General features: G+C 37.3%; 1 protein-coding gene across 5 annotated transcripts in view; it reads right to left on the bottom strand.

Annotated features, from left to right (window-relative positions):
- TTC29 (tetratricopeptide repeat domain 29) overlaps positions 1-16,754 on the bottom strand; it is a 237,561-nt gene that overhangs the window by 41,687 nt on the left and 179,120 nt on the right. For all 5 annotated transcript variants that reach the window (XM_017820132.1, XM_017820128.1, XM_017820130.1 and 2 more), the window contains 3 exons: positions 10,298-10,389; positions 4,646-4,769; positions 1,808-2,039 (listed from right to left, as the gene is read on the bottom strand). In XM_017820132.1, coding sequence (XP_017675621.1) covers positions 1,808-2,039; positions 4,646-4,769; positions 10,298-10,389 — 448 coding nt within the window. The remainder of the gene's footprint in view (positions 1-1,807; positions 2,040-4,645; positions 4,770-10,297; positions 10,390-16,754) is intronic.

Here is a 16,754-nt window from a genome sequence, read left to right as displayed (position 1 = left end):
ATTGTGCTGACAGTGTGACACTATGTTTTCCTGGATGTAATCTGGGTATCATGAGAGTAAGCTTGGAGCACTAATGAGAAGAATGATATTGAACTGGAAGGGCTGCTAAATATGCAGTAGCCACAGGGTTCCTGGAGCGAACTGGAACTGAAATGAAAACTGCAATACTGAAAATAACAGAGGGTAAACTAGGCAAAAATACAGAAGGAAGAGAATCTCAGCAGGCAAAACTTGTTTATGGTACCACGCTTGCCAGGACATAAAGGGCTTTTCTAACCATACTCTGTTTATCCCTGAAGTACTGTTAAAGAGGAGCATGAATCTCGAGCTTAAAGAGGTACATATTTCAGGATATAAATGAGTTTCACAACTGACTGGAGAAAGAAATGTATAAAAGTTGAACAGACAACCTTGTTAGATGTAAGAACTAAAATACATATTGGAGATAACAAAGATGATCCTCTCTCTTTAAGGTTCCTGGGTTTTTTGCTGTTTCCATTGTTGATTTTTGCTGGCCTCCTATTTGTATCAGCTACAGTTAGTGATCCTCATATGAAATGAGTATAAAGTTGGATTCTTCTTTGGCCATCTCTGTTGGAAATCTTGGCATCTGCACTACAGGTCTAGATAGGAGACATGCACCCAAATAACTCTGACAGTCAACAAAATCTGTGAGTGTGCTAGGTATTCACTTATTGAGATAAAAATCACAAATATATATATATAGCCATTGTAAAAGTTACCATCGCTAGAACTTTAAACACTGTTATCTAACTCATCTCTTCAGCATGCCAATGAATGTCCTTGTTCAACAATTCTCAGTAGCTTCTAGTGTTGCCTCTGGTATCCTGGCCCCTGTTAAACTGCTAACATCTTTAATTACCACTTATTTTATATATAAAATTTACAACTAAAGTTATACTTAATTTTCCAATTCTATGAAAGGGGGAGATACAGAAGAAAGCATCAGACAAGCAGGTTTTTGTCTTTACAAGTATGATACCTGAGGGAATAACACTATAACCCTGAAGCTCCATATTATAACTTTGGCCCAGATGCCATTTATTTCCACAGTACTGCAGATTCATGCTGTTCACATGAATGCAGAGAAGAAAGTTTCAAGGTGGAGTACATTTATCCTTTTTCCTTCCCCAGTATGATACTATCAATACTTGGAGATAATGCATAATTCAGTTTTTCTTGTATTAATATATAGTACAAGGGAAAAAGAGCAAAGAAAATTTAACCCATGAAGACAAAGGTCTACTCCACATAAAGTAGAGACCTTGTCTCTACTCCACCTGAGCCAAGGAAATACACTAAAAAAACCAGAGTTGTTTTTATTTTTTCCCTTCCTCTCCATTGTCAAGTATAGAGACACAAAAAATAATCCAGCACATTCTTCTGGATTCAGAACTACGTCAAGCAGAAATTACTTCTAATTTTTAGCAACAGGGAACTTGTTTTTGGATGCACCTGAAAAATGTACTGCAAATGAAGGTTATTATTATTTTCTGTAAAGATTAAAATAATGATATTTGACTAAAGTAATACATCACTGTTTGCAAACAGCACCAAAAAAAGTAAGTTACAATCCAGAGCAACTCCTACTATCTGTTTCTCCCTGCCATCCTGTATTTTAACTTATTTAATTCAGCCTTTACAACAAGCACACAAAGGAGTAAATCTAACCTCCATTCAGCACAAGGATTAAGCCCAGGAAATAATTTCATAAAGCTCTACAAGAAAAATTACTTAACTGTTGAGGACAATACAGCTCTAATGTGTTTCATAACCAATGCCTTACCGACTGTAAGAGGGTCAGCGCACATGTCACTTCTGTTTTCCTTCCATGCCAGCAGGTACTTGAGGCTGACAGGATCTTCTGCTGCTACATGGCTGTTAAATGCCACCATCAGCTGATGAGCCTTTGCAATGCCACAGTAAGCCTTTGTTTCATCCACTAAGGGCACACTGTTCAAAGTTCTGGCTGCCTCAGAAGCCTGACTGAAATATTCAAAAGCTTCAATATAGTTCCCCTAGTAAAGAAGAGGAAAAAAAAAGAAAAGAATTTTAAAAACTACTTGTAGTCACCTGTATTTTACCTTGACATTAGAGCCTACTCCTCTGGCACCTGAGAGATGTTGCAGTGGAGGGCTCAGCCCACAGAATGACTCATGGCAGGGCATTAAGCAAATCACTCTCCCTTGCTGTTCCTTGACCCCTAAAATCCAGATGAGCATTGCTCATATCCTTCTCAGGAACTGAATTGTTTCTTGGTTATCTGTGCAGTATTTTGAACACACAAATACAAGTACATCAGTGCTCAAGTATTAATTCTGATTCCAGTCAGGCCATTTAGAAATTATCACTATTGTTTCATTACATTCAACATGTTTGCTGGAGGAAAGGTCCTAATTTATGGTGGTACTAAATTTTAGAAAATAAATCCTAAAAATGGAAAGAAAGAGAACAATTAAGTGACAGACCTATAGCACTGAAAAGAATAGAAATTAAAACCTACACATTTTTGGGTGAAGAAAAGGGCATATCAAACCCCAGAGATTACTCCTAATCACAGAAAAGAAAAATAGTAGGAGAAATGTATGTCAACTGCTGCTAAATAAAAAACCCAAATAATTTCTCTCTTTATCCTACAGAATACAAAAATCCAACATTTATGAATCCAGTAAAAAGGAGTATAAACTACAGCAGATAATACATTAAAAAGAACTAAAAAATAAAACAAGAACTATTTTTTATGTGAAATATAGGAGAAAAACCCTTCTCAAATTCTCGATCAAAGGGGAATAAAAAGAAAACTAGGGAAAATCATAGTAGGATGAAAAGCTAAAATAGTTATTGGCATATTTCTTCATCTCTTGCATATTTCTTCTTTTCCATGAATCTACTTTGAGTAAGCATCAGAGATGGAGTCAAAAGAAGAGCTGGAGGAGCGAGCTTCTAATTTAAAATGTAACATACCACCAGACCAAAACAAAGCATATATGAAAGACTTGAAGAAATCTAAAGATGAAGAGGTTAAATTGCTGGGAAATAAGTAACATCTCTCACCAAAACTAGGTAGTATAATCTAGCCTTGAAAAGTAGTACATTTTACATTGGTATTACACAATGGTATGACAGTGGATAGTAGCTTCATGCTCTAGTGTTGGTTTTGTCTAATGTTTAATTATTATAGAAAAAATCAGATGACAATTTTTTCAAGTTTGTCAAAAAAGGTAAGAAAGGAGGGTTTTTGCAAGGCTTTGAGGAATTTCAAAGGGACCTAATAATACTATCTGAGTGGTTATGTGATAGCAAATGACATGAATTCTTTAGAAAATGAGAGGTATTTCATACTGCCTGAACTATTTAAAACTTTTAGTGGGTTCTAGTTTACTAAGGCTCAGGAAAGTCGCCTTGAAATAACATGCCCAGTTCTGCAGTGGCTTCTCCTAAATTCAAAACTGCTCTAATATCTGGTAAGGTTAAACAAAATATTAGCATGCATCAAGAATGCAGAGGAGAAAGATGGAAGTTCTCTGTAAGAGGAATCCGGAAAAAAAAAGCATTTGGGGGTAGTATAAGTCAAAAGGGGTAAGTAGTCTGTTCAATATATTACACGTAGAAATTATGACCAAAATATAGACAATAGAGGTTAGAAAGGGTGATTTTGAAAGGGTATTTCTATTTTTATTTTATTCAAAGTGAAAGTGTTTCCTAATTTCCACATTGTCCAGTCTGCAGAACAAATTCTTGTTACTTACCGTATTTAAATAATTTTGTGCAGCATTTCAGCTCTAAAATAGGTGTTAAAGGGCTCAGCATGAATCTTTCACTTCTGCAGTAATGTTTTAACCCTTGTGCTTTCAAAACCCAAGGGCTACTGCAGTGCAAGCACTGCATCCCTAGACACGGTAAGGAATACAGCAAGCATGGAAAATGCTACCCAGACAGGCAGCCAACAGAACTGTTCTGAGACTGGCACATGGGTCTGAAAGAAGCACTTCAAAAAAGAATTTAGAAACTATGAAAAAGGGAGTGTCTTAGTTACCTCCAGCTTAATATTTTCCATCACTGCCTACCTATTGATTCAAATGGGCCAAATCAAAGATGCATGGAGGCATAGAGAAGAGAAAGGCCTTCCACTACTAGCACAGACCTTTGACAAACTCTTTGCTGCTAGCACCCATTTCATAAATTTGGCTGAGAGAATGTAGACAAGAAATCAAGCTAAGATTAAAAATGGCTTATTAGTATGCAATGCAGCATACATTAATGTATATTGCAATAAAATTTCATTTGCACTAACTGATGACTCTTTATGGGCATGTATGGCCTCAATGGTAATTTGGATACAGATTTTTCACAACACTGGAGGTTTATCACGATCTGAATTTGGAGGTTTTATTCATCTATTCTAAAAACAATACCCTAAGTGTTAAATATGGTGTGAAATTCCCACCTTTTCCAAAAAAATTAAGGCATATTTTATTTAGTCAAACAGTGCCTTCTCATCTGGTAACTCTTGTAAGCAGTACCTTGATCAAATCCTCCTGGGTCATCTGACAAGCAAAATCAGTTTTTTACCATGAAGTAAACCAAATTGCTTGAGATCAAATTGCTTGCAACCAGTACTTACTCTTTCATTGTGAACTTTCCCAAGTAATACATTTGCATCCACCACGCTTTGGCTTAGATGAGCATTCTCAGCATCCTTCATAAACTCTCCCAAGTACTTCAAAGCTTCAGCTGACTTCCCCTGACTGAAGAAAAGGACAGGGACAAAATTAAATATTTACTCAGATGGCTTCTCCAGATGCTGAAGACCTGTCCCTTTGTTCTGAGGTAACTTGACTTTGTGATGACTCATCCATGACTTAATTTTATTTCCAAATGGCCTCTAGCACTACCTGTGCTGAGCCCAATGAGATTAGTCCACACAGAACGTCTGAGGGCAGAACTGAATCCTTTCAACAAAATATAATAAAATTTTTCTTCAGAATATTGGGCCATATTTTAAATCCAAGAATGAAAGCGCAGGTGATGATTTAACAGGGATTTTGAACTTTTCATTATTTTAATTTTTTTTCTACTGAGAAGATGATAACGTTTTCAACACAGGTGGACCTCACATCCTGACAAAACAAGGGAAGGAGGTAAGAAGGCTGTTTTTTCAGTAAGACTTTTTGTGCTGCTGTCATTTAGAGCTGCCATTTCATGCTCTAGAACCCTGGTGGTGCAGCAGAAGCTCCATAACAGCGCTGTCTCTCAGTTCTGGGGGTGACAGCCTTTCCCTGAGCGTAATACTGCACTTTGGCTGGGTGCATCAAAGGTTGCCAGGGTCACACAGGCAAACCTATAAAGTATGGATTGCAGGTGCCACCCCCAAATCCCAGTGAGATTAGAGCAACCTGAGGTCACAGCTGAATCTAAGCTGAAAATTGGCTAATGTACTTTGACAATAACACTTGCAGATTTCCCTTTTTTTAATAAAGCCACTCATATTAACAATATAAGACCTCGGCAGTGTGATTGCAAGATGTAAGATGGACATCTGTGGTTGCTTGTGAGTAAGGCACTGTGCTCTTTTCCCTTTAAGGCTGAAGTGTTACTCCAGCTGACCTCAATATTAGCCATGAACTTGAGTCACTAATGTAGGAGCGTAGCATGCTAAATGTCAAGGCACCAAGCAAGACAGAAAATCCAGTCTTAATTAAGAAATGCACAGAAACAGAAGTTTCTGTAAGTGATAAAGAGTTGTGATTTATTTTCTCACCATTTTAAACCACTTTCAAGTTATATTCCTGCAGCAAATGACTGCCTGGCATTTACTTACATTACAGTTTTTATTATAAACTATATTAGGAAGATGTGCTTTCAAAGTCCGGCAGAAGTCTGCAATTCCCTGTTTTATGCTATCAGAGTAATTATAAAGGGTAGAGCCTGCCATGAAACAGGAAATACAGCAAAGCTTAGCTGCAAATTTACAATATTGCAGTGACTATCTGTATGTGACTGAGATGGGCGAGACTGCTACAAAAGGATGCTAAAACATTGCAAAGTAACATTCTTGAAATGTTCAAGTAAATGAGTAAATGCTATTGTAAAGCCCAGTTGTCAATAAGCAGACTTGGATTTACTAAATTTTCCTAATTTAAGTATTTTAATACCATGAGAATACAAAAAACCCCCGGACTGTAAACATTTGCCAAATGTCAAAAGGCTTCTAAATTTTAGAATTAGAAATATATTTTTTAATCTTTTTTTTTCCTAAGAAGAGAAAATCAAATGTTTCCCTGCAGAAATACAGATTATGATTTATATAAGTTAAAGGACAAGGTTAAAGTGTTAGACAAATATTAATTCCAGTTTTTCTAGTTTTCTATATGCAGTGCACAGGTGCAACTTGAAGAGCATATTATATGGTATAATCATTAAATCCATTCAACCAGACCTTTGAGAGTTAAAAACATATATTCTGAGGAAAAGGACTCCTTGGTCCAAGGAATGAGAATGAAACAGTGCAGAATATTTGTGTATCAAGGTGATTCCAGTTTCCAATTGGGAAAACAGGACTGTTAACACCCACATCCCCTGACAACTGTCCAATTATGTATATCACACTTGGCCTACTGTTTGCAGTAGAAGTAATCAATAAAGGATGTGGTTGAGTGAACATAGATTTTGGTTGAACCAATGCATGAAAACTTAATCATTTACTCAGAGTGGAGAAATCAAATAGAGCAGAGATGAAACAGCCACTAAGGGGTTTGTTGATTGTGCCACCAAGTTTGTGGGCTAGAGGCTGAAAGTAATAAAGCAAATGGAATCAGTGACAGGAGAAAATGTAAAAAGGTTTTCTTAATTTCATGAATTAATAGAAATGTTTTGATGTATTTTTGGCCATTTTTTATATTTCACATAAAAACCTATGCTCCACATATAGAAAATATGAAAATTGCTAGGGCATATAACCTCTTTCAGGAAAACAGAAACCAATTTGATACAGATCAGAAAGGTATTTCTCACTGTTAGAACTTCACTTATGCCAGCCAGCAATTGGTTGGTACAGTTTGACAATTTTTTAAAGGAAGTACTTCCAAGAGCACTGCAGCTTGAGATATTTAAAGTATGCTAGAAGGATTACTGAAACACTTTATCCTGCACAGGATCTGATAACATGATAAACAGGTCTTTCCTACTCAAAGGGCTAATACTTTATAGTTCCTTCGAAAATCTACATGTTATTTTATACAGCCATATACTTTCTATCTCCTTAGACATCACCTTCCTAAATGCATAAAATGTAATTTCCTAAAGATATAGTCATTCATGATCCCACAGAACAGTTATGATGACTTCAGCAGAAGAGATTACACATCTACAGCAACTCATTTTCCAGTTTCATGCTAAAATGCCCTATGAGATTTTTACCCCTATTAGACTTTTATGAAAATATGCACCTTTTATAGGATTGCTCATGTGATGGAATTGGATGTATAAATCATGTGTCCACAAGAAGTCATTACCATGGTGGACACTGGCAGAATAAGTCAAGAACATGATGCTATTATGTCAGATTTTTTTCCCTGGAAAATGACGTGCCTAAATGCACATGATAGAGATTTTCAGTTTCCTGTGGTCTCTGGAAACATCTGTAGCAAAGATTTCACACAATATTCCAAAGCCACAGACAGATTCTGAGCTATTCAGGAGGGCTCAGTCACTTTCTCCAACCTGTCACAAGGAAATCAGTGTAAATTCTCATAGACGTTATGGCTATAACACATCATTTTTGTGAAATGGCCATCTTTTCTTTGTAAAGACATTATCCATAAAATTTAAAATTGCACAGGTCTAGCCTAGATCAGGTACAAATACAAGTAAAGAAAAAGTGAACAAGCTGAATATGGAGATTCAGTCAACCGCAGTGACAGAATAAATCAATGCATTTATCCAACATGGACTATGTCCAGCTCTGGAGTTCTCAGCACAGGACACATATGGACCTGTTGAGTGGGTGCAGAGGAAGCCACAAAGATGATCAGAGGACTGGAGCATCTCTCCTATGAGGACAGGATGAGAGGGTTGGGGTTGTTCAGTCCGGAGAAGTCTCTGTGGAGACCTTACGGTATCTAAAGTGAGCTTATAATAAAGACAGGGGCAAATTGTTTAGCAGGGCCTCTTGCAATAGGACAAGGGGTAATGGTTTGAAGGAGGTTTGATTTAGATTAGATATAAGGGAGAAATATTTTATAATGAGAGTGGTAAAACATGGCAACAGGTTGCCCAGAGAGGTGGTAGGTGCCCCATTCCTGGAAACATTCAAGGCCAGGCAGGATGGGGCTTTGTCCCTACTTATTGCAGGGGGGCTGGACTAGATGACCTTTGAAGATTCCTTCCAACCCAAAATATTTTATGACCCTATCTTTCTATCATTCTATGATTCAAAGCTGCCCAGGCTCTTCTACATACAAGTTTCTCAAATAACTGAAAGTTGCTAAGAATCATCATGGCATTTTACAGGGTTGAGCAGTTAATGCCTATCATATACCTAAAGCTCTTCAAAGCCAGTACATATGTAAGGTGTTTGATTTGGTAAATGTTCTCATGGCACAACTACCAGATGTCTTTTTTAAAAGTATGACTGCCATTTTTCAGAGAAAGGGTTTATGTTTGGGTCTTCACCTGTGCAATAGATTAGCAGTTAAATCCCTGATCCTATACATGAAATTGAGTTCCTCCTTCACTTGAATCAATCAGAACGTTCCTCTTCTAGGAGAATGCCTTAAATACTAAACTGGGGAGTCTTACTGCTCCTAGTACTCCCTCTTATTGCTCCTTACCTACTGTTTTCCCTCTTTTTCAAATTACAAACTGGAAAGCAGTGAGACTGTCCATTCCTGGGTAGCTAAAGAATGTTGCCAGAAAGTGTGGAGTACAGATTTGATGCAGCAGAAAAATCACTAGTCATTCCTTTTTAAGGTAAGGATTTAGATTGGCATGGTCTATTGGATGAAGGATTTAGCAAACTGACTTCAAAAGGATCACCAAATCTGTAAGTTCTGAGTAAATAAATGTATATGCCCTCATTCCAGAATGCCTAAATCACACAGGGAGGAAATTAATATACATGGTTTACTAGGAGTGTTCTCTTGACTATCTCAACCCACCCTCTACCCAGACTGATGCTTTCTGTGAATACAAGGAGCCCATGAATGCTTCTGAGAGCTCAGGCAATGCTGTACTCAGTGCAAAGCCACTCTTTGTAACAGCTGGTTTTCTAGCAACCAAATCTTTCTTGGTTAGGTTTGAGATGGTGTTGAAAACTAGTTTTGACCTGGTATTCTTAGTCTGTTCTGTGTCTCTTTGAGTATCTTATCCCATATCCTTATTTAGGATGCTCAGAATATGGGTAGCCACAAATTATGTATCAGAGAGCTGAAGACAACTGTGGCTGTGGCTGGTCCCTACATGCTCTGAAAGGCCAAGAGACAAGGGGTCCAACTCAAAGAGAAGAATTTGCTCTGCACACTGAAATAAACCTGGTCACAAGTCCTTCTCCATAAATAATTTGCCAACCTCTATCATGCATCACGTGCACTGGAATCCCCAAACATAGGATGAATCAAGAAATAGCTGCAACCTTCATTTTAGTCTCTTTTTTCCCTGACTTCATATGATAATGGCATTAGACTACTTCATGTCGAAATCATTTGTGTCAGAAGTTGAAGTAGTTTCAAACTAATTCACCTGGAAGAAGATTTTAATGCCAGATGCTGAAACAAAAATACTGAACACAAGAATCGTATTTGCCACAAATGTAGTTACACGTGCACAAACCAGAAATGTCTCCACAGAAGAAGTGAGTGCAATAAATGGAAACTTACAGTTCAGAACATATTACACTGAGACACCTACTGAAGCTGGATACATTCTTCAACTCTTCCTGTCTTTTTAAACCTGGAAAATAGGCTTGCATTTCTATTTTCAGTAAAGTCTCTCCTAAACTTGTGGGGGGAAAAAAACCCCCAACAACTTAAAAAGCCCCCAAAATGTGGAATAAAAAGGACATGTTATAGTTTACAGGTAAAGAAAAGCTAGGACCACACACTTCAAAAAATGTGTACCAGTTTAAAATAACTTTGGATTAAATGGTCACTTACTGCAAGAAGGGCACTGCTTAAAATTTAAGCAGTCAGTAATGGGAAGCGACAGACCTCTAACAATTTAAGTCTTTCACAGTTGAATGAATCTGCTCTGACAGTCAGACAAGGATGTGCTAACCTACCTTGCCAGGATCTTGGCTGCAGCTGCATATGCTCTGCCCAGGCCAGCAGAATCACGAAGTGCTGTGAATATTGCTAAAGAGGTGTTCAAAATCTGTGAAACAAGAAAATAAGACCCAGTAAATACCATGATAAGAATTTCCACTTTTTTTCTTCCCCCCCCCGCCCCCAATCTCTCTGTCCATATGGAACACAAAATTAAAGCTTTTCCCCTTCTACAACTGTTCTCTAAATAATCATAATGGGACTAGGGTTTTGATCATTACTTATAGTTGTTTGAAACCACTCAATAATTACAAATGAGAAAAATGCAACTTGCATTTCATTTAAATCTCCGTATTTTGGCAATTTGCAAAAATCAAAGAGGTACTACCTGTTTTGCAGTATAAATTTCACTATCCATAATTTAAACTAATTTAAGAGCCTGTGCATTTATGAGTTTCTGATAATATCTTAGCAATGGTATCCTTTGCATTCACAGTGTTTTAGAATGATATGCTGAAATACAACTTAGTATTTTCTTTCTTTAATCTGCCACAAATTATTTTAGTACAATTTAGATGCCCAAAAACGGAGTTAGAGGTTATACATTTAATCTATGTTGCCCTAAAGTACTGTAGATAACACTGTTATTTTTCTGAGTAATTATTCACACACAAGCAGTTGGCTAACATTAGTTTGGAATGTACTCTATTATTATGAACCTTCCCATAACTGAAGGCTTACAGCTGCTGCACAAAAACATATGATCTTAATTCAATTTAACACTGACATCACCTGTATTGCAGTATTTCTTTTCTCATCCATTTTTTTTTTCAATGGTGATGACGGGAGAGTGCATATAAAATTAAATCTTATTCTTTCCCCCCTCCTCTTTGTTGCTTGACCCAATCTATTACACACATGAGAAAACAGGAAATCTCCAAAGACTCTCTATGGAAATCCTTTTTGCACATTTCCAAGAAAGGAGTAGTGAATGTCATTTACCAACTCTGAAGGGGGATGGGAGATGCTCAGGGAGATATGACAGTATCCTGCATGCCCCAAGATGCCTATTTATACTGAGGTAAAAGATAGGGCATTTTCTATTAAGATTGCATCCCTTGTCATTGGCAAAGTGCATGGTTCAAAAGAAGACAACCTGTGTGTGCTAATGCTAGAGATGTCACTATTTCCATCATTATTTCCCACTACTCAGATTTTCTAGTTCTTGAAAGAGTATTACTACATGCAGGAGTATCCCTGGACATGGCTCTTATTTTTTAGCTATATAAGCCCTATGTGGACAAAAAGTAGCACTTATTAATGTGCACTGTCCTATTTATCATCCTTCAAGTACTTTCTTATCAGTCGTGTTCTCATGTACATCAGCATTGCATCCTGTACTGGAAGGTCATTGCCAATTGAGTTATCAATGCATCAGACATGACAAAAAGAGTGCAAAAGGCACCTCAGTTAGGAAGTTGTCACATCAGCTCAGAACTCACCCTAAACTGAATGCACACTTAACGTTGTCAGGGCCTACAGTGCATCCTTCTAATAACCCAGGATGGTAACAAAAATGGACACAAGTGTCCAAAAAATCAGTTCTTAGTATTGCATCTGACTCAGGGGACCTACAACATTTGTTGTAATAATTGTGCTCATATTAGAAAACCTGCCATAAGTGTGTCAGGAGGTCTCAAAAATGCTACGTACTGGACTGAAATCATAACTAGTTTAAACTGGCCTCTACAATATTAACTAGGACACAGGTCCTCTAGTCATTGCTATCTAGCACAGAAAGGCTACTTAGGCACCTAAGGCTTCAGCTACTGTACATTTTGTTTCTATCAAAGATATCACAAAGCCTAAAAAGTACAGATAAAACCAAGGAAAAACCATACACAGAGTAGCTGAAGTAAAAAGTTGGTTCACTGCATCTCTGCAACAGCTGCAAGAAAGAAGTAAATAAATAAAGCCACTCATTCATATTGATGAGAAGTGCTCATTTTGGTCCCAGGTTACTGCTACTGTACACAAATCAGATATTTCATTCTAAACAATGATGAAATAATAATATGTAAAACATTTACATAAAAGGGAGGAAAACCTGATAAATTACACTAGAAAGTGTACTCTTTGTGTCTGTATTTCAAATGACTCCTCCAGCTTCAGAAAATATGCAGGGACACAGAAAGGGACACATGCTTGTTGGAAAGGAGCTGTGTAGTGCCCCTGTATGCTACAACTGCCCAGTATCCATTTATGTGTAGGAAGTAAAGAGGGATTCCTCATCTATGGTGCATACCTGACCTTCAATATTCAGGATACAAAGAAAAAAGAAAAAGAGAGAGAGCAGGATAAAATGCTGAGTTAACACATAAGCATTAGAGGATTTCACCCAAAGTCTCTTGCAATTAAAGCACACTTTTCATTTTCATTTAAAATGAAAAACTATAGAGCTTGCATTCTGGCAAATCAAGTAGAATTGAGAGAGAAGCTGCCAGAATCTGTAAACTGCCTGAAAACAACAAATGGACAAGAAAATTTCCCTGTTTATTTTTATGGGACCCAAACAACCAGTCCATCTAACACAGTTGATATAATTTGGATCTAATGGAATTTATAGTTTCCCAATGAAAGTTTTCCTACCTTTAGATAGAAGCATAGCCAGAAAAGGGTATTTTATATATATATTTTTTGGCCAATCTGTACAGAGGATAGTGACATCCAAGGAAGAGGTGGAACATAATACATAAGAATCTATACCTGTAATGTACACTAAAAACAGTGAGCTTGGGAATTGCACAAATTTAGCTGTATTTCCTTCTCAAAAGTTAGACAAAGTTTTCAGAGATTTAGAGTAACTGAAGAGTCATAAGGTCTTTCTTTTCTTTATATTTTGTTATGGTTTGTTGGTTTTTTTTAGAATTAGCTATGTACAAAGAGTTCTGAGGAAGGAAGCTATTGCAATATATTTATCCTGATCATACACATAACATTATTATAAAATTTCTGTTTCAAAGAGAGTTTGAAACAGAACTCTAGCAACTAGTGGGAAAAAACTATTGTATAGGAAGTTGAACAGGTTAGAATAATATACAGTTCTTTCTACCTCTATATAAAAACTGCACTGATTATGGTCATGGATTAGTTTTTGGCTCTATGTGACCAACCACACTGATTATCTCAAACTTTTGACTTCTGAGGGTCTGCAGTGGAAATACTAATTTACAAAAAGCAAAGAACATGAAAATCAAAGTCTAATACAAAAATAACAGTGGGTTCTGATCACTTTTTCTCATCCATGCAGGAGGTGGGAAGGTGGCAGGGTGAAGACTTCAGCTTTGTCTTCTGTGTAATAGTCAGCTGTCTCCCACATGCCATCCACTGTTACTTTAGTGTATGTAGGGAAAAAAAAGGAAAAAATAAAAAAAAGGAAAAAGTTGCCTTTATGGCTCAAAAATAGAAATTTAAAAAAAAAAATTAGAATTCATTGTACAATTTCCCTGGTTTTCTTGCTTAGCACTAAAAAGTGGAGGCATGTGGACCTGGGAGGAGGAGAGCTACTGTGGGAGCATCCATTCATAAAATGAACTCTCTTCCTGGTTTTTTCTAAGACTGTTGTGTCTACAATTAGTTACAGTGTAAAAATAAAATAATGAGCTCTGCTTAAATCCTCAAACTACTATTTATGGTATAGCTCTTGCACTAATTCTCTAGCTAGTGGTGAATTTCATATTTACCTCCTCTGCCAAGAAAAATATTAGTCAGATCTCAGGCCCAGATTTACTTCTCAGTCATCTCTGCATTATGCCATGTGACTCCCCTGGGGTTATTCCATTAATGTAAAACAGATACATCAGGTCCTCCCCCAAGGCCCCCCAACCCCAAAATCCCACCCTTTATTTTTTATTGCTGTCATACCTGTACTTCTTTTATATGTACATAAAAACATATGCACACACCTCATTAGTATACACTGAGGACTCAGATAAAAGGACAGAGGTTGTGCTAAACATTCACACATCTGGGGATAATGGACAAAACACTAAAATCGAAAGTATGAATTTATGTTGAATACAGAATGTCTATCCAACTCAAGATTAATGCTGCTACTACTGTTTTGGAAAAATATATTACTCTGCCAAAAGCACAATGAGATAATATCGATTTATAATACTGTAACCTTAAAAAACACAAACCCATAGATTTGCTCTCAGCTTTCCACTTGATATTGTTGTCAAACTTTATTGGAAATACCTTTATTTTGATTTCTGAAAATCTAGCTGTGTTGAGCCATTTCACAGCTGGTGAGCAGTAAAGATGCTTCTGCCTCATTTACAGATCTTGAACATGAATCAGACAATCAGCAGGAACATTAGTCAAAGAGATCACCAGCTAATGATTTCTGACAGGCACTGCAGACGCAGGCCAAGGCCCAGCCTGGCTCCCAGCATCTGACAGTATTTTTCTGAAGCCAACAATAGGTGTTGCAAGACAGACAATGCAATGAAATGAGACTACTGGCCTCATACCACTCAGTATCTCTTAAATACTTTAAGAAAAAAACCAAATACTTCTGATGGTCTCTAAATAATCACTTTGATGCAGCCCAGTGACAATAAAAGACAATAGAACAGTATGCATAGGCATTCTGCAGTTCAGTGAACTCTGCCCAGTAGCTCCATAAGAAATGCATATTTAGAAATTACTAAACATTTCAGTGTTTATAACCATAATGTGAGTGGTTAAATGCCTGTGGCCATGCTGAGTAAGAAAAGTTTCACAACAGAAACCCAGATGTATTCTTATTTTGGCCGGAACAGTGTGGGAGAGGTTGGACAGCAACAAGAAAATTTTATTGTTTCATGTAATGCATTGATCAAAATGAGCAGAGCTCACTGATCCCAGGAAAATCCTGCACCAATACCATCTGAATGGCAGGCCACACCTTGTTAAATGCTAAATGTACTCAGGTATAGTGAGCATCCAAGGTAGAAGCAATACAGCAGTCTGTCTGGAACCATGCAGTTAAGGGATACAGAGACTGGATGCTCCACTGGGGAAAGAGGGAGCAACCCCTGATTTGCCAGAACTTTTAGTTCTCCCTCTTTTCCCACAACTGAAATTCACCAACTCAAATTCTGTGAATATTAACTCCTTGCCCTTAGCCCCATCCAATTACACTGGAGTGTTTGGTTTTGATAAATAAACAGAAAAAAATTAATCAGAAATGCACATTGTCATTCTTCCTACAGAGACAGAAGGACTTTCTCTGGAATTAGCCAAACCGGTCTGTTCCAGAACTCTATTCCAGGGACTTTATTGTGGGTATTTTGATAATGCATAGCATAAGCACACATCTTGGAGCAAGGGAGTCAGGGACAGAGGAGGGAAGTAGAAGAATCCACCCATAAGTCTGTCCAAGTCAAACAACAAAGTGGAACACTCTGGTTCAAGACTTTGCACAGGCTCTTGCTAGGACATGGCTATCGCTGAGGTCCTGCTTGGTTCCCACTCTCCCTGTGGGTAACTGCTCTATCCAGCCCACACTCCTCTCTCCCCTGATATACTTGGCTATCAAGTGCAGTGTTTACCTTTATGCTCTATAAATGCACAGCAATATATGCTTCAGGTTACTTGTGTCTGCATCTGTTTGAGGGATTAAAGGAGGGAAGACAAACATTTCACTCATTTCTTAACAGTCTGTCAAAGTAAGACCTAGGGCTCTTTGCCTGTATCAAGTCTTACTTGTATTCTTCACGTAATATTCAGAGTATGTACGTTTTACTTTGATTCTGAGTGGATGATATGTAAATACAAGTAACTAATTGAAAAAGTTCCTTTCCCCAGAGTAATTTCAAACTTCTGTTGGCTTCCACAAGGTCAGGAGGTCACCCTGTATGCTTCATTTTGCTGCACAGGAAACTTAAAAGAGATGAAATGTACAGATGATTGAATAAACATTAACTTGGGTTCCCATCCTTCTTATCTATTCTGTATTAGTTTCTGTATTACTGTCCTTAATTCTGACCTTCTGTGCCACTAATAATTGTAATAATTCTGATTCTCTACACCAACAACTTTGAAGGAATGAAGTCATCATTGCTTTATTTCCTATACCTTATAAAGAGTTTTATTAAAATAAATAAAATTTTTTAAAAAAATCATCCAGCTCCTTCAGAGCAAAAACCTAGGCAAACATCAAATGCAGGTATTTTAGTTTGTTATTATTGTACAATTTGAAATCTTTACTGCAAAAGGCATTGCCCTAGAAAAGGTTGTTGTAATCTTTATTTAGGATGGGAACGTAACGTTTTCCAAACCAGCCACTGCTGACATATTTCTTCAAAATAAAGCATGGCTTAGCAGTCTGGAGTGAAGAAGCTTCATCTGTTACCCTTTAACAGCCATATAGGAGGAAAAAACAGTTTATGTATCCTTTCCATCCTGACAGATGTGACAATAGCTGGA

The sequence above is a fragment of the Lepidothrix coronata genome, unplaced genomic scaffold (genome assembly GCF_001604755.1).
Source record: "Lepidothrix coronata isolate B3197 unplaced genomic scaffold, Lepidothrix_coronata-1.0 Scaffold79, whole genome shotgun sequence".
In the NCBI taxonomy this organism is placed as follows: domain Eukaryota; kingdom Metazoa; phylum Chordata; class Aves; order Passeriformes; family Pipridae; genus Lepidothrix; species Lepidothrix coronata.
This window is presented reverse-complemented; position numbering and strand designations above follow the sequence as displayed.